This window comes from Barbus barbus, assembly GCF_936440315.1.
Source record: "Barbus barbus genome assembly, chromosome: 2".
Classification (NCBI taxonomy): domain Eukaryota; kingdom Metazoa; phylum Chordata; class Actinopteri; order Cypriniformes; family Cyprinidae; genus Barbus; species Barbus barbus.
Window position 1 is genome coordinate 7,616,370 of NC_136730.1, and position 24,454 is coordinate 7,640,823.

Sequence of the window (24,454 nt, forward strand, 5' to 3'; positions counted from 1 at the left end):
TCTTTTAAGCTGCATTCTGTTCCATAATGTTATAAATCAGCATATATTCATAACAGAACAGACTATAATAAACCAAATGCATTAAACAAACTGTTCCTACACTGATTTAATGTATTTGTATTTTATAAAATATAATATTAGAACTTAGAATTCTAGAATAGAATAGAATGGAATAGAATATTTACCATGGCAACGACGGTTATAGACTTTTCCTCCCAAGTAATGATGGGTCATATCAGCTATCAGTCTATTGCAGGACGTGGGCGTGTCTGTCCAGTGCGCTAAAATAATTCGGCCAATGGGACGGGACCACGTTTGTCGGCAAACACGGATGTGAGCAGCCAGTCACCGCGCTGAAATGTAGGGCGATTTGAATTGTACACCCAGGTTGTTCACCAAGAGAAGACTTCCAAAAGTACGTGGCACGGTCACTGTCACGCTTGACTAAGAAACACCTCCCTATAAATTACAAAACACGTTTCTCCTCAGCTGTCTGCAGAGTGTTGACTATTGAGAGGCACACGGAACTAGAGTTTCGCATTCCTTAATTCCACTCGGACATATTTGTAATCCGCACAACAGAAACATCGCATTCTTGTCAAGTATGTCGCTGTTAGGATGATCTGAGTGTAAATACTCGCTCTGTCCTGTTGCGCGTTGTGAATCCCAGTGGAAAGACACACGGTTGTATATCGGGGGTGTGATAAATGTCATCATGGAGTCGGGACGGCGGAGAGGTTTGAGCAGTGTCCTGTCCTCCCTGTCTCTGCTCTGTGTGGTCCTGGACCTACAGCTGGACGGTGAGATTTCACTTTTCATTCACACCTGACATCTTACTTATTTTTGGAAGGAAGTCATTTTTTTCGCGGTTATTTTTTCAGTTGTCTGGGGAGTACCATAGTATTACCATGTTTTTGGAAAAGGACCATGGTAATAATATGGTATTCTTTGAAGTATCATTTGAAATCATGGTACAGGGATATGGTTATAATGAAATCTATATCAGAATACCATGATTCCATCACCTGGCACTGTAATTCTACCATGGTGTCTCCACAGGTGCTCAACAGGAAGTGTCAAGGAAGAAGTCTTTCAAATAGTAGTATAAAATCATATTGACTTTTAAAACGTAGTAAGATGCCTATCTAGAGAGCATTTTGATGCCCTTTGATACCCAAGTATACTGTCTAGGTTGACAGCTCAATAGAATTTAGAGCACAGACGGGTTTTTTTTCAGTTTCTCACGCTTTAGAATCTGATTTAGGTAAAACAGAAAAGCATCACAGCACTACCATGTTATTATTTGGACATTTACTATGGTAACAGCGTGTTTTGGATATATTTGATGTACTTAATGAGATCTAGAGGTGATAGTTCTTTTTTTAATGTTTGCGTTATTGTGACAACTAAACATATCATCTGACTAAACATCTACTTTGACTTTGGAGTTGTTAATATCATGCATTTTAAGCTTTAGTGGTTAATGTTGAAACAGAAGCCGTACTAGGGTAAGTAAAGGTGGTAGTCATTTTAGTTTTAGTTTTATTTAGTTTTGTTTTCCATACCAACTACAGGGCGGGGTGCTGTTTTGCATGGTTTCTCTTTTTGTGCTGTTAGCGTTAATCGAAACATAAATGCAGTGGAATGCCATGTTGAATTCCCTTTAAGGAGTTTTGTTATTATGACGTTATAGAAGCGCTTGTTGTTTTGGGTATGCAAGTTTAAGGTTTGTAAACTCAGTCCCACCATCAGGCAGATCGATGGTTTTCAAAGCTGCCTCAAAAAGCAGAATCATTATAAAATTCAGCAGTTGTCATGTGTAAGTCACCTGTCTCTTTATTTCAGGTGTGTTAGGAGCAACACCTGTTGAGATCGAGCATCATCTGGAAATGGGCCGTAAGCTGCTGGCAGCTGGACAGTTGGCTGAGGCCCTGTCTCACTATCATTCAGCTGTGGGTAAGACACACATACACAAACACAGTGACATATGGAGGCTACAGTACCATTCAAAAGATTGCTGTCAGTAAGAATTTTTAAACATATGAATACTTTTACTTAAAGATGCATAACATTGATGTTTACAGACAGTTATACTGTTACACAAGATTTCTTTTGCAAGCATCAAAGACGAATCTTTCATACATCTCAAAAATGTTTCGCAGCACAACTGTTTGCAGCATTATTGGTGATAAGAAAGACTGTATGTGACACTGAAGACTGGCGAAATGAGAATGAAAATTCAGCTTTGCCATTTCAGGAATAAATTAAATGTTTAAATATATTACAATAGAACTTTTTTAAATAGTAATAATATTTCATATTACAGTTTTTGCTGTATTTTTGTTCAAAGCTTTGGTCGGCATAAGAGACTTTAAAAAACATTTACAGACCAGGCAGTTAAAAAACAGTTTCATTTTGTTTTGTTTTTATTTGATGCTAATTAATATTAAAATGCAGTTATATTCAGTGTATGTAGGTACTTTAAAATAAAGAAAAGATGCAGTTCATTAACCAATGCAATTGTCTTAAACAGAGGGTGACTCTAAGAACTACCTGACGTACTACAAACGGGCCGCCGTTTTCCTGGCTATGGGAAAGTCCAAGTCAGCTCTGCCTGACCTGACCCAGGCCATACAGCTCAAGCCAGACTTCCTTGCTGTGAGTTTATTTTTGTGGTTGTGATATCAAGCAAAGTTATAGGTGACAATACCGTACATACATGTTTATGGTTTGTATGTGTTTTCAGGCCAGACTGCAGAGGGGTAATATTCTACTGAAACAGGGAAGTACTCAAGAGGCTAGAGAAGACTTCCAAGCAGTAGTGAGTGAAACAATTCCCTTATTCCTTTCAAACCTGCCAACTTCATTCTCAAACAAGATCACATTTTGCTCCATTTTGTTCTATTTCCTGCCTCCTGCTCTCTTACCGTTTCTCCTTTGCAGCTGAAGCGTTCCCCGAATCATGAGGAAGCACATGATCAGCTCCACAAGGCCGAAGAGCTGGAGTTATTCCAGGAAGAGGCGCATGAGGCCCATCACCGTGGAGACTACATCAGTACTGTCCAGGTGCTGGAGAAGGTCATAGAGGTGAGTTAGTCTGGAGATCAAATGCACATGCAGGAACAGGTGTTGTTTATATATTGCTACATGTGTTAATAGTAATATTAAAGGGATTGTTCACCCAAAAAATTTAAAAGATGTTATTTATTTATTCATCCTCATGTTTTTCCAAAACCATTTGGCTTTTTTCCTTCCTCAGTGAAATGTGATTATTTTCAGATTCCAGAATCTTTTTCATCGAACAGAAGTGTTATGTAATGAATACTGTTAAAGGGGTCAAATGACGTTGCTAAAAAGAACATTATTTGGTGTAATGCGATGTTTATGCAGTTTAAGGTTCAAAAAACACATTATTTTCCACATACTGTACATTATTGTTGCTCCTCTATGCTGCGCCTTTCTGAAACGCGTCAATTTTTACAAAGCTCATTGTTCTGAGAAGCGAGGTGTGCTCTGATTGGCCAGCTATCCAGTGCGTTGTGATTGGCTGAATACCTCAAGCGTGAGACGGAAACGTTACACCCCTCACCGTATTGTAATGCCGTGTCCCAGTGCAACGACACAAAAACAATAAAACCCATTACAAACAAGGCATTTGTTGCATTCAGTGGGGACATAATTACTGATTATAATGACTTATACTGTCTTTTTAGGCGTCACGTTGCATCGCACCACGTAAACATTACCATGTCTGCATTTGTGATCGGAGAAAGACAAACAACAAGCACTACTCTACACAGCTCAAAACTCGCGTTTGAATCGTCAGTGGCAAAGTCTTTAAATATGAAAACATACTTACAGGCTGAGAGTCAGAAGCACCAGACTGCCCTTGCAAAGTTGGAATTGCCCCACTTATAGAAACAGCCTTTGTGCAAGCCAGCATTGTTGGCTACTCTCCCAGTTTCAGGAAGTAGTCCTCCATAAAATGCGCTGCACACACTCTAATATTTGGGTTGAACTGTTCTGGAACAATGTTGTAAATACAACTTAACCACTGATTTCTAGTTGTGTCCTCTTTTGGAAGCCCAAACAAAGTACTTTCGCTTTCACAACAAAACACAGCATCTCTAGGACATGGCGCCGGCGGCAGCAACAATACTACAGCGAGAATAATAGTTCTGCCTTCTTTCTTTGTGTATACATTTGGGCGGTGTTTTGCAAATCTTCCCACACAGCGACATTGACATATGGGTGTGCGTGTTGGAATGAGTCGTTTTAGGAGGGCGTGGACGAGTCTTAACTTTTATAAAGAATATCTCTTTGGTCTTGAGACTTTAGTCTTTGCAACTTCAGGGATCTTATCTATGCACGAATAGCTTATAACACTCCAAAGAAAAAGCTTGAAATCGCATCATATGACCCATTTAAGCTTAAAAAAAAATTGGCATAAAAGTCGTCTATAACTTTTGTGCTATTCTGAATTCACACAGTAGCTTTGTTTGAGTTAGAAAATGAAATTTACACTATTTGTTCAAATGTTTGGGTTGGTAAAAATGTTTTAATGTTTTAGAAGGAAGTCTCTTCACCAGGTTCATCAAGGCTGCATTAATTTGGCCCAAACAAATACAGTAAAAACAGTAATATGCGAAATAATATTACAATTTAAAACGGTTTTCTGATTTAATATATATTTTATAATGTAATTTATTACTGTTGTGATAAATCAGAATTTTCAGCAGCCATTACTCCAGTCTTCAGTGTCACATTATCCTTTAGAAATCTGATTTGGTGCTCAAGAAACATTTCTCATATTCGGTTGGAAGCAGATGTGCTGCTTAATATTCCTGTGGAAACTTATATTTTCAATATAATTATTTGATAAATAGAAAGTTCAGAAGAACTGCATTTATTTAAAAATAGAAATGTAACTTTATAAATGTTTGTACTGTAACTTTTGAACAATTTAATGCATTCTTTATGAATAAAAGTATTTTAATGTTATAAAGTCATTATTCACTGACAAGTATGAAAGGATTATGTTTAGGTGAAGTAATCTTTATTAATTTAACCTTTCATCACGGATCACTTTATGGCTTTCTTTGTTGCACTTTCTCTAATTTGAGCTGTTGAAATGAGTGGCCCTACAAATAAAATACAAAAAGAAATAGAAAATCAAATGCTGCAGTTTAAGCTTAGCATGTCTCTGGGGATTCAAAAACACAGTGTGTATGCTTTGTCATCTAAATTTTTCCTGTAGTCATCTTTTCTTTGTTTTTCAGCTCTCTCCTTGGGATCCCGAGTCTCGAGAACTAAGAGCCGAGTGCTACATCCGACTCGGGGATCCACGGAAGGCCATTATGGACCTGACACCAGCAACACGTCTCCGTGCGGACAACCGAGCAGCCTTCCTCAAACTCAGCCAACTACATTACAGTTTAGGCGATCATCACGACTCACTTAAGTATGCCATTCAGTATGAATGACAGCCACGTTCTTTGGTTATTAAATCATGCAGACAGCATTCAAGCATCTCCTGTAAGCTGCTTCAAGGACAATTCTAGAGTCATACCTTTTAGTAAATACAGCTGTCAATCCCACACACTGACTGTGTGCATGTACGGTAGTTATAGAGTAGTAATAATAATATACCAATCTCGTGTGATGTTAAAAAGGAAAGTCGTCTCTCTTTTTTTGCTGCTGGTCACTGTGTATTTCCCTCTTTGTTTCTGTTTTCAGTCAGGTCCGTGAGTGTCTAAAGCTGGATCAGGATGATAAGGAGTGTTTCGCTCACTACAAACAGGTCAAGAAGCTCAGCAAGCAGCTAGACTCTGCAGAAGAGCTGATCTCAGAACAAAGGTGCTGAAAACATTCCTTCCCTGTCAGTTCTAGAAAAGCTGCTTTTTAATTCAGGTCTAGGCTTAGCTTACCTCACTCAGATTCATTGTTGGCCTTTGAGATTCGTTATATTATCATTTATTGGTCACACTTTATATTAGGTGGCCTTAACTACTATGTACTTACATTAAAAAATAAGTACAATGTAATTACTGTGTTCATACTGTATTGCAAAACACTATTGCTGCTATTGAGGTGGGATACGGGTAAGGTTAGGGACAGGTTTGGTGGTATGGGTAGGTTTAAGGGTGGGTTAAGGTGTAAGGGGTGGGTCAACAGTGTAATTATAAATGTAATTACAGAAATTAATTACAGATATAATTACATATAGGTATGTTTAACAATATAAGTACAATGTAAAAGCATGTATGTACACAATAAGTGCATTGTACCAAATGATTAATTTAAATGTAAGTGCATAGTAGTTAAGGCCACCTAATATAAAGTGGGACCCATTTATTTTATAAATGTACAATATTTTATTTTTAGCTATATCTTATGTTATTATATTATCTATTTTATCATATATTCCATAGACTACTGTTGAAAGGTTTAGGATTCTCTTGAAAGCCTTTATCAAAATATCGGACAAAACAGTAATGTTTTAAAGTATTATAAAACATTTTTTTTAACATTTATGAAAATACAATTAATATCTGTGTTGGTAAAGCTGAATTTCCAGCATCATTACTCCAGTCTTCAGTGTCACATGATCCTTCAGAAATCATTATAATATGCTGCTTTAGAAACAATTATTATTAATAACAATGTTTATAACCAGTTGTGCTGCTTAATATTTTTGTGGAGACTGTCATGCATTTTTTTAGGATCATTTGATGAATATAAAGTTAAAGAACAGCATTTATTTGAAATAGAAATGTCTTTACTGTCACATTTGATCAATTTAATGCTGAATAAAGGTATTTATTAAAAATAAAACATCTTACCGATCCCAATCTTTTGAGCGCTAGTGTACGAGTATGTATGTATTTTAAAAATCTTACTAATTTGGTTTTGAATGGTTTTATATCTCCACCAGTGTCTGTCAAATGTTTCATCATTTGTATTATTTCAGGTTTTTCAGTTATAATGATTTATTAGTTCTTTTGTTTTATTTTTACTTCCGCTCTTGAATGACAGGTATCAGGAGGCCATTGAGAAGTATGAATCTGTGATGCGAACAGAGCCAAACGTGGCATTCTACACTAATAAAGCAAAGGAGAGGATCTGCTTCTGCTTAGTCAAAGTATGTTCCTTTACAAAATGTAATTTAGGTGTTTTAAGGGGATGAAAACCCTTCTAGCTGTCCTCGTAATCACCATTTAGTCAAGAGTCTGGTTCTGGTGTCTAGCCTCACTGGTTATGTTTTTCTTACCCTCCCTCCAGATGAAGAGTGCTGAGGAGGCCGTAGACATTTGTTCAGAAGCCCACCAGAGAGAACCTCAGAATATCCACATCCTCCGGGACCGAGCAGAGGCCTATATCTTACTGCAGGAATATGAGAAAGGTAGTTCAACACTCACTGTCTACTATTTAACCTTTTCATTTGGTTTGCATAAACTCACGTTTCTTCCTCTGTTCCTCTTTTCAGCTGTGGAAGACTATCAGGAGGCACGGGAGTTTGATCAGGAAAACCAGGAGATTCGTGAAGGTTTTGACCGAGCACAGAAGCTCCTCAAGCAGTCTCGCAAGAGAGACTATTACAAGATCCTGGGGGTCAGCAGGTAAGACAATGACTGATGATCAAAATCTTGTCTTAAAATGTTGCAGACAGTGTTACTTCCTTCTGTTCTGTTTTATGGTAATAATGCAGAAAATATGGTCAAAGGTTGTTTCTGGGGCACCTGCAGTAGTAACAATGAAAGGAGATTGTTTGACTGAAATGCTTGTTTCTTTTCACTTGTTTTTAGGAGTGCCAACAAACAGGAAATCATAAAAGCGTATAGAAAGCTGGCTCAGCAGTGGCATCCTGATAATTTCCAGTCTGAAGCAGACAAGAAAGAGGCAGAGAAAAAGTTTATTGATATTGCATCAGCAAAGGAAGTGCTCACAGATCCAGGTAGGGAAATGTCAGATGACAGCTAAAACTAAATTAAACATGAATACAAATGATTTTCAGTCCTTATTAGTCTGTTATTGAAAATTTCTATTGTCAGTCAGTTTTTTTTTTTTTTTTTAGTTTCAGCTTGTTTTATAGCTTGATGTACACTACTGGTCAAAAGTTTGGTAAAAATGTTTTTTGTCTGATGTGTCTTATGCTTACCAAGGCTGGATTTATTTAATAAAAAAATACAGTAATGTTGTGAAATATTATAAAGTAATATTTTTGTATTATATTTTTCTAGTGTAACGAATATGACAGAGTACCGTTCAAAAGTGTGGAGTAATTATGATTGGAAAAAAAAAAAAAAGAGAAATTAATGAATACTTCTATTCATTAAAGATGCATTAAATTGATCAAAACTGAATGGAAAGACATTTATAATATTACGAAGGATTTCTATTTTAAATAAATGATGCTGTTTTGATTTTTAAATTCATCATGGAATCCTGATTTCCACAAAAATATTAAGCAACAAAAACTGTCTTCAAAATTGATAACAGTAAGAGTCATTATTATTAACTGAGCAGCAAATCAGCATATTAGAATGACTTCTGAAGGGTCATGTGACACTGAAGACCGGAGTAATGATGCTGGGAATTCAGCTTTGCTTTCACAGGCATAAATTACATTCGAACATTTATTAAAAAAAACAGTTCTTTTAAATTGTAATACTTCACAATGTTTATATTTTGTGTATTTTGATCAAATACATTCAGCTTTGGTAAGAATAAGAGGCTTCTCTCAAAAACATTAAACATCCTAATTACTAAGTGTCTTCAATTTGATGCATTAAACTTCAGATTGATGCATTCTTTGTCTTTTTCTGTACAGAAATGCGTCAGAAATTTGATTCCGGCGAGGACCCTCTTGACCCTGAGAATCAGCAGGGTGGAGGAGGCAGAGAATGGCCTTCTGGCTTCAACCCCTTTGAGGGCGGAAACTTTCACTTCAAGTTCCACTACAACTGATAACAGAGAGGCTGATGCAGTATAAACGGACAATGATTTTGGACTAAGAAACTTGGCTAGAGAACCTGCTTTATCCAAACTGAACTTTGGAGGAAACTTATCAAACGGGGAGTTTTTTTTTTTTTTTTTTTTGAGACTTGAATCCACAGTTTTGGACTTCTCCAGGAGCAAATTACTTGATCGGGCAAACGCTACTAGTTTGGTGTTTGATTTCCTGTCCTTCAATACCTAAAAATGGAGTCTAGTTGAACTTGGAGTCTTAACCCCAGCTGAGTCATTTTGGCTCAAAATGTTTGATCTTTCTTTGACACACGTGCCATCTCTAACATTACTTTGTCTTTCTCCTACGGTCTTTTTTTTTTCTTTTTCTGCTGCTTATGTTTGTTTTCTTTGAATAACACTCCAGAAATTAGGGTTGTGGTTTCTTTTAGACAGTGCCATGTACTTCTGACACCGGTATGTCATATTTGCGTTCTTAAAGCTTCAACTCTGTGAAACAGTATTGCACGCTTTTTGGCAAAGGAGGTACCTTTTCTCATGTCTCATTTAGAATTTTTTTTTTTTTTTAACCCAACTGCATAAAACCACCAGAAATTAACATGCTTTATAACTGCTTCATAGCTTGACACATTTGATTTGATACCAGTTTGCACAATAGTTTTTTTTTTTTTTTTACTAAAATCTTTGCTAAAATTTACATGACCGAATGTTTATGATCATTCGACAGCTGTTGCAGATCAGATGACAGGCTATGAAGCAGTCTTTATTGGTTGAAGTTTTTTTTGTCTAATATATAAACAGGTCAATGTCCCACAACAAAGCTTTGAAACGGTGTTATGTGAGTTACCCCTGCACTTTCGAGTTTTAATTTCGAGTTGAAGTTCAAGCAACTTAAGAGATCACTAGCTATTGGGGTTAAAAAAAAAAAAAAGATTTATGAAATGTGGAAAAAGTAATTTAAAAGTTTTGCAGGTTTTTTGGATATATGCTTGCTAGTTTATGCCGACATGCCAATGCAATGTCTCCTTTGACCTTACTGATGTTAAGGACATGGGTCTTCCTAATGTTTTATGCTTGTTTTTCATTTGATTTAAGCTTAACAAATTCATGAAAATCTCCAAGATATACTGTATTTAAGAGAGTATTGAAGACTCATTTGTCAAGTGTCTTTTTTTCTAGGATTATTGTGTGGATTTATAGGTAAAGGCAAGCATCACAATTACTTTTATTTAAGGGTTAGAGGTTCGCTTTTTTTTATTATTTTGTGTTTTACCCAAAGGGTGAGAAAATAGGATGTAAAAAATGCCAAAAACATCACAATTACACAATAGTATACTTTTAAGTGGAAATCTTTTAAGCAAAGCATAAAAAATTATGGTAACACTTTATAATAAGGATCTATTAGTTATCATGAAAGTGAAATAATTAATTTTATTAATTATACTTCGTTAAATTCAACATTTACTAAAAGATTATTAAAATAAAAAAATGTATCTCTTAATATAATTTAATGGACTTGGGCTAACCTGGCTTCATTATGAAGTTTTACCAAACTAATTATGAAAAAAAACTAGCGTCACTTTTTTCATGGCTTCCGTAGGTTGCGCGCCCCCGCCGCTTCGGTTACCACAGCAACCAGTGAGCTTGTGCGCGCTTCCGTGGCCAATGTGACAACAATCGTCTTGTACGGGGACTGAATACTTATAAAGCGAGTAAACAGTTTTATTTCTCTAAAACAGGAAGATTAGTCAAATGCGGCGCCCAAAATATTTCACGCCGAAGGAGGTGTCCGTTCACAACACTCTCAAAGATATATGGGTGTCGTACCTGGGCAAAGTTTACGATCTGACACCGCTGCTGGAGGAATATAAAGGCAAGTAACTTTAACCATATAATTAAAAAATTCAAAAGGAAGAAACGATTTTGTCTTCAAACTTTTGAAATGTGGCACGTATTAACTGCTTATTAAGAGCACTATAACAAACTCTCTTTCTCTTATAGGTGATGTGTTATTGAAACCTATCGCAGAGTGTGCTGGGAAGGACATCAGTCACTGGTTTGACCCAAAGACAAAGGATGTAAACCATTTGCAAAACTTTATGAAAATATATTTTTTAATATTTTCATGTAATTTGGCAAAACCATGGACTCCTGTAGGGCACACACACACAAAAACACAACGTATTTGTCATTTTCTAAACTAAAATATTTGCTTTTAGTATTTTTTCGAGTATGTTTTCATATTTTTTTCATGATCACTTCAAAAAAGTGTGTTTTTCCCACCCAGAGAATATAACCAAAACCAAACTAGGCTACTGCATTGCTATCTAGTTGTTTTGTTAAGTCAGCATGAAATTAAAATTGACAATACTTTTTTATGGAACATTGCAGTATTTATTTACAATGTCTTGTGCACATTATTCATATTTTTTTAATTGAATGTTCCCTTGTAATATTTAATAAAAAAAAACACAATTTCCCCTCTTGTTGCAATGAATGATCTCTCTTCTGATAAGCTGTGGACCAGCAACCTGTCACTCACATGAGATATTAATAATGCAGAAATGCTGCAGTTAGCAAATGACAACATTCCAGTCAGTTCCCCAAAACAAACTAGTCTCATTATTTTCTCATTCGAAGAGGCGTTTCACTCAGATATACTTCACAGTAAAGGAAGATAAGAAAATCACCATTTTCATCTCATGCTGACTTTAAGGGCACAATCTTCTGAATGATCAAACATTTTTCACATGATTATGGAGCTGAAGGTTTTTGTCGATTCACAGTGTTGTGTTTTCCCTTTTTAGATTCTTACCCATGTTGACCCATTGACTGGCTGCATTAAATACTACACCCCAAGGGGGCGCTTTTTACATATACCCCCTCCCTGCCCTCGCACTGACTGGGCCAATGACTTCGGAAAACCGTGGTGGAAGGATAACCGGTACGAGGTTGGGCTGCTGTCTGCCAAAACACGCTGGATCCGCATTATCAACACTCTAACCTCCCAAGAGCAGAGGCTGGAGGTAGGCCAATATTCACCTGGAGTTGTAGAGAGCAGAAAATGTCGATGTTGACTCGTCTGCACAATGATTTCAGGACTTTGCCCCAAAAAGTGCATTTTAATTATTTAAGCATTCTTGAGATAAAATGCCTGCACAGAGCACTTTCCTTTTGTCAAATTGCACGTTTGTACTGCACTGCTGCATACTGAAGAGGGCAGGGTTGCACTGCTTCATCGCTTTGTAGCTCCTCTCCATCTTTTGATTTCGTCCTCCCTCCCGCTCTTTGCATCTGATCCTTTTCCAGCTTGAAGGAAATGGACCTAATGTTAAGCCTCTGGCATTACAAATGTTTTCAGACTGACCATGCTGATTCACTTGCTTCAGTGGCCACCAGGCTGCATCTTAAACTCTGGGACGAATAACCATTTGGCAGTTTTCATTCAGCCCAGATGCTTCTTTCTCTTCTTTCTATGGGCCTGTCGGAGACAAATTCCTGCCCTGTGTCTTTCTATAGGAATGTTTATGTGCATTCGTAAAATAAACATGAATTTGGAGCAGCCAAATAGTTCTAAGCTGTTGTTTTCTAAGCAGGTTTGCTCTGAGGAGACTCTGGATGAGATTCTCCAGCGATACCTGCTCTACAATTCCCATGCAGCAAGCTACACCTGGAAGCACAATGGCGTAAATTTGGACATGAGCAAGACCCTGAGTGAAAACGGCATCCCTGAAGAGGACGAGTTTTACTGTGGAAGCCCAGACTGTGACCTCTTCTCTCCATCCATATGTCTGTATTTCAACGACGACCTTACTGAACTCTAAAAACGCATGCACAATGGCATATAATTCATTAGAATATCACAACAACTGTGAGCGAGAGGCATGAACGCCACATCAACTATTCATGTGTTCAATGTTTCATCGATTCCTGTCTGTGGTTATCTTATTGCAGTTCTCTGGGCTTCATCCAATCAAATGCTGAGCAACAGAATAAAAAAGATGAATGCCAGCCTACATAATAAACCCCTAAACCATAAAGTCTGGTGGTTGCCATGGTAATTGCTCTGAGGAAATGCAGCAGCTACTGTATTGTAGGCCACAGCGGGCTCTCAACCCTAATTAAGTAGCATTATATATGTGTGCATGTACACAGAAATGATTTCATGCAGCCAACATTTAAATTTAATCACTGCTTTATGAGACCATGCCATTAACATCTGCAAACGTGCATCTTTTTGGTAAGCAGTTTCAATTACTTGCGCACCGTGTACTTGGTTTAATGAATTTTTTGGGGGGGGGATCGGTTTTATTTTTTTTGTTCCGTGTGCACAGGAAAGAGCATCTAGAACAGTGGTCTTGAGATTGCTTAATATGATTTAAAATAAGACAAATTTTGCACCAAACAGCTCAAACTCAAGATGTAAGGTGATGTCACATTTCCCATTTTAATTCATTCCCTCAACACCGGTTTCTATGAAACCTGGATTTATGTGAAATTTTAAAAGTGTGCTTTCAAGACCTGGAAAAGTCTTGGGCATTTCTATAACAAATATAATTTTTTCTAGTTGTCAAGCTCAAAACTATAGTACTGGGTAGAAACTGCTGAGAAATCACTATTTGTGTGTAAAAAAATAATAATGAGAAAAAAAACGTACAAATTACTACAATAATCATGCATATTCATTAACAGTAATGTAAATCCTGATAAACATTCAGTTATTGCATTTGGAATTTTATTATATTAATTATTTATAATATATTATTTAAATATTTTTAAGGAAATGTTGCTGTTATAAATATAATTTAGTTTGAAATGAGCAGCTTTTTTTTTCCACAGCAGAAGTACCGGAAATATCTTGAGGTGACTTCAAATATTGTTTTTGACAATTGGGGGCTTTAGAGTCACAGGTTGAGAACCGCTGATTCAGATTATACCAGCCAAACATTAAAAACCTAAATCAGACTAAATAAGATAAAAATATGAAAAACTGTATTTAAAGCAAGAACAAATGGATAAAGCCGTTTTGCATCAGTAGCACTTGTGGGCACACCGGACTTCACAATCCAATATGTGCATTTGCTAAATATTATTGTAATTCTGCAGCTAAAAATATAAAATTATCCATCCCATTTCATTTTCCTAATAATTAATTCTATTTTGGGCGGCTCTGATAACTTGCTTTGTTTTGTCCTGAGCTCAAATAGTTAATGTTTAAGCAATGCAACATGATGTAAGTGTGGGCATGGCTGCGGCAGCGCTCCCCCCTCTAGCCAACCTCACATCAGCCCCTTCGCTCCAGTTTTTTCTTTTTTTTTTGGATTTGTTTTTACAAAGGTGGGGGCCTTAAAAGAATATTAAGGTGGCCATGTTTGTTAGATTAGTGCTGCGCTGCGTACAGTGCGCGCGGGCGTTACTACGTGCACTTTCGGAAAAAACAGACAGTACCCAGGCAAGTCTGAAGCAGAGACAGAGCGAAAGCTCACACAATAAAACGAGTTGAAATACAAGTTGCAATCAGCTATACTCCCCCCTCCAGTAACAATGTGATTATTTTTAAGGAGGGAGGGGAGTCTGGAGAGGGAGAGAGAGAAAGAGAAAAAGGAGGAGGAGGAGGAGGGGGGGCGTTCTGAAATAATATAGTCAGCCATTTTTATGTAAGGGGATTTTTCTTATTGGGGGGGTGGGGAGGGGGGGTTGTTAAAAAATAAATATAAGGGCGGCCATCTTTGTTTCTCTGCCTTGTAGTGTAAAATATTCCAAAACGCCCCCCACTTTTTGTGTGTCGATTTGAATATTAAATAAATATCATAATTCGGAAGGAATACACTTTTAGATCTCGCGGAACGGGGTCACCGACGGGAATATAATGTCCTCTCTTCTCCGTTCTTGTGAGGAAGATGAGGGCACGGCGGTTAATTCCGAGGGAGGAGATTTTGATGAAGAAGAAGAAGACGACGGAGACCTGGACGAGAACGCAAGCGACATAAACTCGCCGGCGGCGCCTAGAGAAACTACAGCAAGAGCCGCGCCAGGTACCGTACAGTCCGCGGAGCGCGCGTGGGGCGCAAAAACACATCGAAACAAACGCGAATGCTCTTAAAACTGCCACAGCTACATCTGCGCTAATGCACACTTCAGTCTGGCTTCTCCATATTGGTGTTTGCTTTATTTATCCGCGTGCATTTCGGCAGAGAGTTGCATAGAGTTTGGCTAAAGTTGACCGATCCCCCCTCTCTCTGTCCCGTCTGTCATTCATCAGGTCTGTCATATGATGGTGCTTTCTCGTTTCCAGCTGTGATCCGACAAAGGATCATTAAGCCGCCACTATGTCGTTTTTTGTTTGCCCGGAAGGTTACAAACTTGGCACTTGAGCAGATAAAGAATAATATGACAATGCATTGATCTAAAGAGGCGTGAGCGTCAGGACTACGGCTTTGATTGTGACAATGTAAATAAACTTGACCCGACCCACTGCCGCCTGGTTCAGGACAGGGCAGAGAGATCTGTGTGCTGCGATTAGCAAAAAGCCAGTTTGCACACTGTCGCCAGCCCTCGGGCTGTTTTGAGTGTGGGAATATGTCAATAAAGCGCTATATTATTATGTACATCTATGGCATAACATCAGCAGATAGTGATGAGTCAAAAGTTTCACTATTCAGTCGATTAATGCGCCACACAGCATGAAATGCCTTAAAGATGAGTTAATAACATGTTGATCTTTCATATTAGTTAGTCCTTGTGCAATTGCATTGTTTTTTTTTTCATTTCATGTTAATTCTAACTTTTATGTCACACTCTGCAACTGTGCTGATGTTTGTGGTCATATTTGGGGCCTCGTTTGGTGCGTAATCGCTGTCTCGCGCATTCCCAGAGTGCGAGTGAATCAATTAGCACGCGCGTCCCGTCTCGCCCCCGCGACCTTCAGCTGCGGTTCATCTGGTGGTCTGCTCCCCAGGTGCAGGAGTTCACGACGAGGGGAGCATCAGCTCGGCTCGCGGCCTCTCGATCACCGAGCCCCGAGTGCGTGCTACTGCCGCCCCTGGCTGCAGCGAGCGGGGAAAAGGGCTCTGCCAGCGCGCCTCAGCAACAAAGACATAATCACATCTAACTCGTTTATCGCAGAGCGGTGGCGATAGTTCTAATCTTAGATGTCTAACACCACATACTGATATCTGCATTTATACAAACAAGCTGTATCAATCAGGGTGAATGGAACAGTGTAAAAAGTGAGAAGGTGTACTACTTTTTACCGTGAGGAAGTATTTCTATCTTATTATATAATAACATATTTGGTGTCAACTAATGTAGTCAGATTGATTTAGTCATATTAAATTATATTCTGGACTGGGTAATATGATCAAAATGTACTTTTGAATTTAAACAGGTTAAAAAGAGCTGTTCACGTGTTCTACACAAAGCTGCTGTAAATGAAAGGTTTGGTTTCATCTGAACGATTTTACATGGCTGCTGTAAATAGTCACATGACTGGAGCTGTTTAACTCCACTTTGCTCCTCTGAAAGATGATGTCTGTGTCAAAGCGCCTTTTATGGAAGCATGTCAAACTTGTCATAATACAGGTACCTTATTTAGAATGTTAACCATTTTTAGCACACTTTTAGGTGACCTGGCTGTGTGTTTGAAGAAAAAATATTTTAAATATTTTGTGGAAGAAGAAAAGTGGGTTGCTGCATCATTTAATTATTCCTTAAATATTTTTACTTAAAGTAATTTCTTCAGCTCACGCAAGTGACCTGAAATTCTCATCTTATGGAGCGCTGCATGCAATATTTATCATCATCTTAAAATTCACTCCGTAAATAGCTTTCAGAGAGTCGTAATTAGGTCATGTAGATAATCATGTTTGTGAGATTAATTCATTAGGTCCTACAGCTTAGTTCAAGTCAGAAGTGGAATGACTTATATTTCCTGTGTGTGACGGTCTCGGTCTCCGCATCGCTCGTGTTGTTCAATAATTGAAGTGGGAAATTATTTGAAGGATACCTCAGAGGGTTTGCAAAGAATTATGGTCACTTTAATTTCATCAGTCCTCCCATGTTCCCTCATTTCCCTGCATCTCTCTCACTTAGATGATGGAGACGACATTGGTGAGACATCGGACAGGGACAACCTGGGGAAAAAGAAACGAGGCCCTAAAAAAAAGAAAGAGACGAAAAAGAAAGACAAGGACAAGCAGGGCAAGATGGGCAAAGCACGCAAGCGCAAAAAAATAGTATGTTGTAGATGCGTTTTTTTCTCTCTTATTGTTGAAGTGCAAGTAAACCTTTATTTAATGTAATTTGCAAACTGTCAAATGATTATTAATCAAGCTACAAATTTAATTTCAATTAGTCATACATGTCTATATTTTCTAAAAAGAGCCCAGTGAATAATTATTAAGATAATTGCACAAATTTAAATTAGGTAAATTATTTTTATAGTTAGTTTTTAAATGAATGCATTATAGTAACAGTTCTAATTATTTGTTCTGAAGCTTCGGTTTTATTTCTCTGTCTCTTGCAGGACAGTGATGTAGAAAGAGACTCAGAGCCAGACTATGCCATGAACTCTGACAGTGCTGCCAGCGATTATGGAGGAGAGAAGAAAAAGAAGAAGAAACACAAGGACAAAAAAGAGAAGAAAACCAAGAAAAAGAAGAAAGAGGATGAAGACAGCACACACGAAGAGACCATAAAGGTTATTCATTTGCACTTTCTATGCGTTTTCTTGCTCTGCCTGTGGAGTTGCACGCTATTTCCCATCCACTTATTCTCCTCTGTATCCAGATCAAACATGATCAGCTCATTATAAACTGTAAAGCTGAATTAGTTGACCTAATTAGAGCGGTAAAAGAAAGTTCTCCTGTGCAAATCAGTATTTTAAATAACTACATAAAAATGATACGTTAATCTTAAATATAAGTTCATGTGTACTAGGTAATGTTATTAAGTGTACTCATTAAAGAAATAGTTTACCCAAACGTGCTGAAAATTGACTTGAAATTTGGCTTTACATCACTTGCTCACCGATGGATTCTCTGCAGTGAATGGGTGCCGTCAGAATGAGAGTCCAAACAGCTGATAAAAACATCATAATATTCAAAACCCCTTACCCATGAAGCATGTTTTATTAGATTGTGCTCTGCAAAAACATTTATTACTCAGTTAACACTTTTGAAGAAATTTAAATTAAACCAAATATAGTCAGGTCTAGGATTAAAGTATCAATTTTTAATGGAATTATTAAAAAAAAAAACAAATTCTGTTATCATTTTCTCACCCTCAAGTTGTTTGAAACCTGTATGATTTCTCTCTTCTGCTGAACATAGAAGAAGGTAGTTTAAAGAATGTAACCAAACAGCTTCTGGCCCTCATTGACTTCCACATGTTTTTCAAACTGTGAAAGTCAGTGGGGATCAATAATTGTTTGGTCACTCACATTCTTCAAAATAGCTTCTTATATGTTCAATAGAAGAGAGAAACCATACAGGTTTGGAGCAACTTGAGAGAAATTAAATGATGACAAAAATGTCTTTTTCGGGTGAACTATCCCTTTAATACGTTTAAAAATAGCCGTTAGTGTTTACAGTGTATCAAAAGATGAATCGCTTTAATCTGCTGAGCTGGTGTTTGTACTGTATATGCAAGAAATTTGTCTCAATATAATGTGTTTGCAGACAAAAACTTCACACATTCCCCAACACATATGCAAACACATCATTAGAGGTTCTTCTCGCACTTGCACCCAGAAATTATGAAAGATTGACAAGTACAAACCTTGACATGGTGTTTCTAGCTGTTGCATGTCCACGATAATATACAACACACATGATTACTGATCCAGTCTAGGGCACAGATGTTTCCAGATATTTATTACTCATCTACACTGTGGCAGCCATATGATTCTTCCAGCCTTTCTTCCAGCCGGTAGAGATGAAAACATCGGCCCAGCTGGCTAGGGAGTGGGGACTGGAGGATGTCGATCACACGTTCACAGAAGAAGATTACCGCACACTAACCAACTACAAAGCCTTCAGCCAGTTCATGAGGTACTTACCTGCACCAGAGGATTCATACATTGCAGTTCATTTGCAGCAACATTTCTGTAAACATATGATCCTCTGCAGACCCATGATTGCTAAGAAGAACCCTAAAATCCCCATGTCCAAGATGATGACCATTCTGGGGGCCAAATGGAGGGAGTTCAGCTCCAATAATCCATTTAAAGGCTCGGCAGCTGCCGTCGCTGCTGCTGCAGCCGCTGCCGCAGCAGCCGTTGCTGAGCAGGTCTCCGCAGCAACAGCCTCCCCTGAACCTCCACCTCAGCCACCACCACTTCGCAAGGCCAAGACCAAAGAGGGCAAAGGTGAGAGGTCATAGAGCATGGGCGGCTGTATGGGTTTCAGTACAGGACTTGTTCATTCACTTTGTTGTATAAACACACAGCATCAAAAATGTTTGTTTTTGTAGGGCTGATGGTACATTTGATGGTGATTTAAAAAAAAATATGATATTAGTTTATTAATCACAGTACATTAAGGCCCAATCCCAATTCTATTTTATAGCCCTTCACCTTCCCCTACGCCTACCCCTTCCCCTTGTTCCTTGAAACAGAGTGTCAAGGGGTAGGGGTGAAAATATTCCCCTAAGAATTGGGACACCACTACTATACCTTTACACGTCATCATACGTCGTCTTGCTCCTACAATAAACACACCTATACTGGTGTTCTAGCCTTTAGTTACTATTCTATATTAATGACACACACACAGTGGCGGACTGGCCATCTGGAGCACCAGGAGTTTTCCCGGTGGGCTGTTGTACAATGTGAGCCGGCCCTTTGCGTAAAAATAGGCTATAAAACGAATTGTAGTAAATGTACGTATATCCTTCCATCGGCCCAGATTGATTCGAAAATTCTAATTATTAATTAATTATTAATTCCGGCTCAGTGCAATGGCCCAAAAGTGCTCGTAAATGTCAAATTGTTTGAAATAGCCAATCAAAGTGTAGAAGGCGGGATTTACTGTTCACAGATGCTGAGCTGCGCCACCTCGACTTGAAGATGTAAGTGAATATTTTGTCAGGGAAAGTTCAAATTTGAACTGGGCCAGTAGAAAAAATCAGAGAGAGAGACCTGCAAAGTAGAGCCCTGCATGCTCATATGCCATGTTTTTACATTAAGGTTACCTTTGCACTCATTTAAAGTTAATATTTGACACTGATTAATACATTTTTAAATGTCATTTTATATAAATCTCAAAATGTATATTCAAAATACCTAATTTCACCTAAAAGCACTTTAAACTACTGATTTTAGTTTTTGGCGTTTTATTTTTAATGCATCTAGACAAAATACTGTTTCATTTTAATATTGCCTATGTATTGGTTTTCGTAAGGTCCTGGCTTCAAGAAACGCAGTAAGAGTCTTCGTGTCTCAGATAAGAAGAAGCCAAAGCCCAAGAAAATGGCTCCCCTGCGTATTAAACTGGGAGCGCTTGGTAACAAGAGGAAGAAGAGCAGTTCGGTGAGAGTTTGTGTGTAATATGTGTGCACATACGTAAATGTGTGTTGGGTGCAGTGGTTGTGTTTGATCTTGTGTGTGGTTGTAATGCAGAGTGAGGAGGTGGATGAGGACGATTCTGAGCAGGAGAACTCCAGCGTTCACAGTTCTTCAGTCCGCTCTGACAGCTCGGGACGGGTCAAGAAGAACAAAAGGGGTCGCCCAGCAAAGAAGAAGAAAAAGGGTAAGATGTTTACTTTTCCTTATTTTATTGGATCTGTCTTTAAAAACGTTCTTTTTAACCATCTGATGTATGAATTAAATTAAAAAAACTACTTTTGACACGAAAACAAGAGTGTAATCTTACCCGATCTTTTCCTCTGAAAAATGTATTCATAATTTTTTCAAAATTGTTCATTGCAGTTAAAGTTTCTTGGTTCATCACCATTAGAATTATGAGTAAGTACAAAATATAATTGCCCATGGTGGTTTGGATGCACACAGGGGCGTCAGACAGGGGGTAATAGTGACCCCCCCATTGGACGTGATTTTGGTGATCGTGGGGGGGCCCATAGCAAAGTCAGTGCACAGGGCCCAGAATTCCCAGCGATGCCCCTAGATGCACACCCTTAAGGCCTCTATATACTCATGACAAAGTTCTTTTTTTCTTTGCTTAGGGGTAAGAAGTTGTTTGAATACCTTTGCAGCCGAAAACTTCTTCCCACGTTGCTGAGATTGATGTTTAGATGAATATGTAAATATGTGCTGCACACTTTTCTCTCAAAAACAAAATGAACACACAACAAAAATTACAGTGGTGAGAAAACAGCAGTTAAGAAAGTATCTGATCATAGGAATGTGCATACGTTTGCACCAGTTCTGTAATTCAGCGCTCTACTCAAGTCAAATTACGTTTATTTATATAGCGCTTCATACAATAGATTGCTTTAACAAGCAGCTTTACAGTTTTGAAACCTGATTTGACTGATTTTGTTCAAAATGACATTCTTAGATTTCGTTTGAAGTATGTTGGTGCCTTTAATGGTTAAAAATTACTTTTGAATGTAGTGGATACTATATGTAATTATGGGATAAAATTAATTTTGTTAAATTAATCACTCTGTTTCTCTCTCAGTGCTGGGTGATGAGGATGGCGATGGCTATGAGACTGACCATCAGGACTACTGCGAGGTGTGTCAGCAGGGAGGAGAGATCATTCTGTGCGATACCTGTCCTCGAGCGTACCACCTGGTGTGCCTTGAGCCTGAGCTCGAGAAAGCCCCCGAGGGCAAGTGGAGCTGCCCTCACTGTGTGAGTCACATCCACCCAAACCTACAGAACTACAGACTGATTTTAAACTGAAACCAGACACCATCTGATACTTTTTCCACATTTTTAGATTGGAAGGTCATCAAAAACATCAAAAATTGTTGTCTTAGATATAATATGAGAAGAAACAGAATTTTTCAGTTTGATGTTCCTGTATTTCTTCATAGGGTCTGTAATGAAAGTGCATGTTTTTTTCAGGAGAAAGAAGGGATCCAGTGGGAAGCAAAGGAAGAAGATTTTGAGGACTTTGAAGAAGAGTGTGACGATGTTCGGGATGTGGAGGCAGGGCTGGGAGGAGAGGAAGAAGATGATGATCACATGGAGTTCTGTCGCGTGTGTAAAGATGGAGGAGAGCTGCTGTGCTGTGACTCCTGCCCGTCATCCTATCACATTCACTGCCTGAACCCCCCACTGCCCGAGATCCCCAATGGAGAGTGGCTCTGTCCACGCTGCACTGTAAGTCATTTTATGTCACAGGGCTTAATGTTAACTTCTTTTTGTTGTATTGAAAGTCTCTTAAAAAAATGCATTAATCACTGATATTTTCTAGTTTTCAAGTGTCCTTTATGCGGTTTATTGTTTTCCCATATTTTAGACCCAAACATTTTAAACTAAAAATTAAAACTATGCTAACTGAAACATAAACCATATCAATATTTATTGTGAAGTAAATGACTTAATGACCCATAGTTGTGGAGTCACCACAATGAACAGTTTTGGCCCTAATAAAGTTTTTCCAAAAGTTAGTGTACTTGGTTACCATGGAGACAACACTGTCAGTGAAGAGCATGCTTGAGATGAAATATGAGACATGTGATGTGTGAAGAAAAGAAAGAAATTCAAGGTAAATATCACTTGTTGTGAACAATGTTTGTAATTTTATTTTCAGTCAAGCTGGAATTTTGTTAAACTATGCAAAAATGTGTGAAAATATTACTATTGTGGGTATTTAGAATACATAAAATGTTACGAATAAATTACTCTGTGTATACATTTATATATATATGTGTGTGTGTATGTATAGTATTTTATGTATTCTCAATACGCACAATAAAAATTCAGTATATAAATAGAAGGGTTGATTTGAGACGAGCTCAGTTGAGGTAAGTGAGTTCAGTTTACTTGTGCTGATTTTGGTTTGATGCAAAATTATTGTGGTTGCCTTTGGCTTGAGAGATTGTTTTGAGTGGACTAAGTAATTTATTAGGTTACTTAAGGAAAATAGACTTTAATAAATTTTAATTCGTAATTAATGCATTACAAATTCATCAATGATCAATGTAGTGGAGATATTTCATATGATCTGCAACTTCTGTTGTTTGTTTTTCAGTGTCCACCAATCAAAGGGCGAGTGCAAAAAATTCTGCACTGGCGATGGGGTGATCCCCCATCCCCTGTTCCTGTCCCACCACCCCCAGACGCACCCCCTGATGCACCGCCCCCTCCGCCTATGAAGGGTCGCCCAGAGAGAGAGTTCTTTGTGAAGCTCGCAGGACAGTCCTACTGGCACTGCACCTGGATCACAGAGCTACAGGTGTGGGTTTAAGACAGTGTGAGACAGACAGAACTGTTAAAGGACGTACAGACTTTTCCCTTACCCATATCTGTCCTTCCTCAGCTTGAGATCTTTCACTCTGTGATGTTCCGGAACTATCAGAGGAAAACGGACATGGACGAGCCACCCAATCTGGACTACGGCTCTGGGGGAGAAGAGGATTCTGGGAAGAGTGAGAAGCGAAGGGCCAAAGATCCTCAATATGCCATTCTGGAGGAGAAGTACTACCGATATGGCATCAAGCCTGAGTGGATGATTGTGCACAGGATAATCAATCACAGGTGTGTGTTTTTTGTGTTAATATACTAATAATTTGTACTGTCAGAATATTACATTTTATATATTTGTATGTGCGTGCACAGCGTGGATAAGAAGGGCAACTACCACTATCTGGTTAAATGGAGAGATCTGACCTATGACCAGTGCACCTGGGAGAGAGATGAGCTGGACATCCCTGAGTTCGGTGCACACAAAGCGGCGTACTGGAGACACAGGTGCAGTTATGCATAGATTGTTTCAGAAAACTGTCACAAGGGTTTCATTTTTCACAATCTTTTTCTAGCAATGCATTTTGGATGATGGAATAAGCAGTGTTTTGTTCTTTTTTTCTCACAGGGAAGAAGTGATGAAGGAGGACCCAGAGAAGCCAAGGAAGATGAGGAGGAGAGAGGAGAATGATGACGCTCCAAGCACGCCTGTTAATGATGTTGGTGTCACCCTTTTGTTTAATTCCAAGCATTTTCTTCCAGAAGAAAACCATAAACACTTAATATGGCTTAATGTGTTAAGATACATTAAGTGCAATTAAAAGATAAAATTCGATGTATAGTTATTATTAAATGTACTACAAGGCAAGCAGACGGCCATGAACACAATATGCAAACTTTCACTTGTCCTCCCATACAGCAAAACGCTTAATGTGGCATAATGGACTAAATTTAATACAACAATAATAATAATAAGGGACTTAAGGGTATTCTGTAGTCTTTGACTAACATGATAAAGACAATTGATCAGCCTATAAGTCTTGTTGACAGAAAGATACAGACCCACAGATATGAACGTGCATTATGAAATGCATTAAGTGATATTAAAAGGAC

The 24,454-nt window shown here is 38.2% G+C and overlaps 3 protein-coding genes across 6 annotated transcripts in view; all 3 read left to right on the top strand.

Moving 5' to 3' along the window:
• The first annotated feature begins 293 nt into the window (after positions 1-293).
• On the top strand, positions 294-9,640 carry LOC306843380 (dnaJ homolog subfamily C member 3-like). Its single transcript, XM_079374837.1, has 12 exons — positions 294-800; positions 1,846-1,956; positions 2,534-2,658; positions 2,747-2,821; positions 2,944-3,087; positions 5,280-5,461; positions 5,737-5,856; positions 7,036-7,141; positions 7,282-7,402; positions 7,487-7,619; positions 7,806-7,954; positions 8,831-9,640. Exons 1-12 carry the CDS (start codon positions 716-718, stop codon positions 8,965-8,967), a joined length of 1,488 nt encoding a protein of 495 aa, XP_079230963.1. The 5' UTR covers positions 294-715; the 3' UTR covers positions 8,968-9,640.
• A 955-nt stretch (positions 9,641-10,595) lies between these two features.
• On the top strand, positions 10,596-13,004 carry LOC306843386 (cytochrome b5 domain-containing protein 1). The gene is made up of 4 exons (XM_079374851.1): positions 10,596-10,840; positions 10,969-11,045; positions 11,775-11,993; positions 12,564-13,004. Exons 1-4 carry the CDS (start codon positions 10,720-10,722, stop codon positions 12,789-12,791), a joined length of 645 nt encoding a protein of 214 aa, XP_079230977.1. The 5' UTR covers positions 10,596-10,719; the 3' UTR covers positions 12,792-13,004.
• A 1,678-nt stretch (positions 13,005-14,682) lies between these two features.
• LOC306842607 (chromodomain-helicase-DNA-binding protein 3-like) overlaps positions 14,683-24,454 on the top strand; it is a 43,401-nt gene continuing 33,629 nt past the window's right edge. For all 4 annotated transcript variants that reach the window (XM_079373570.1, XM_079373571.1, XM_079373568.1 and 1 more), the window contains exons 1-13: positions 14,683-15,002; positions 17,059-17,201; positions 17,492-17,665; positions 18,892-19,016; positions 19,095-19,333; positions 20,367-20,494; positions 20,585-20,714; positions 21,606-21,781; positions 21,998-22,255; positions 23,130-23,333; positions 23,418-23,635; positions 23,717-23,848; positions 23,970-24,060. In XM_079373570.1, coding sequence (XP_079229696.1) covers positions 14,837-15,002; positions 17,059-17,201; positions 17,492-17,665; positions 18,892-19,016; positions 19,095-19,333; positions 20,367-20,494; positions 20,585-20,714; positions 21,606-21,781; positions 21,998-22,255; positions 23,130-23,333; positions 23,418-23,635; positions 23,717-23,848; positions 23,970-24,060 — 2,184 coding nt within the window. In that variant the 5' untranslated portion in view covers positions 14,683-14,836. The remainder of the gene's footprint in view (positions 15,003-17,058; positions 17,202-17,491; positions 17,666-18,891; positions 19,017-19,094; positions 19,334-20,366; positions 20,495-20,584; positions 20,715-21,605; positions 21,782-21,997; positions 22,256-23,129; positions 23,334-23,417; positions 23,636-23,716; positions 23,849-23,969; positions 24,061-24,454) is intronic.

Excerpts from the sequence above, each read along its gene's own strand:
- LOC306843380 (XM_079374837.1), top strand. The coding sequence starts at position 716 with ATGGAGTCGGGACGGCGGAGAGGTTTGAGCAGTGTCCTGTCCTCCCTG. Across the intron at positions 5,462-5,736 it reads GATCATCACGACTCACTTAA|TCAGGTCCGTGAGTGTCTAA; the intron begins GTATGCCATTCA and ends TTCTGTTTTCAG. Across the intron at positions 7,955-8,830 it reads GGAAGTGCTCACAGATCCAG|AAATGCGTCAGAAATTTGAT; the intron begins GTAGGGAAATGT and ends TTTTCTGTACAG.
- LOC306843386 (XM_079374851.1), top strand. The coding sequence starts at position 10,720 with ATGCGGCGCCCAAAATATTTCACGCCGAAGGAGGTGTCCGTTCACAAC. Across the intron at positions 10,841-10,968 it reads GCTGCTGGAGGAATATAAAG|GTGATGTGTTATTGAAACCT; the intron begins GCAAGTAACTTT and ends TTTCTCTTATAG. Across the intron at positions 11,046-11,774 it reads TTGACCCAAAGACAAAGGAT|ATTCTTACCCATGTTGACCC; the intron begins GTAAACCATTTG and ends TTCCCTTTTTAG.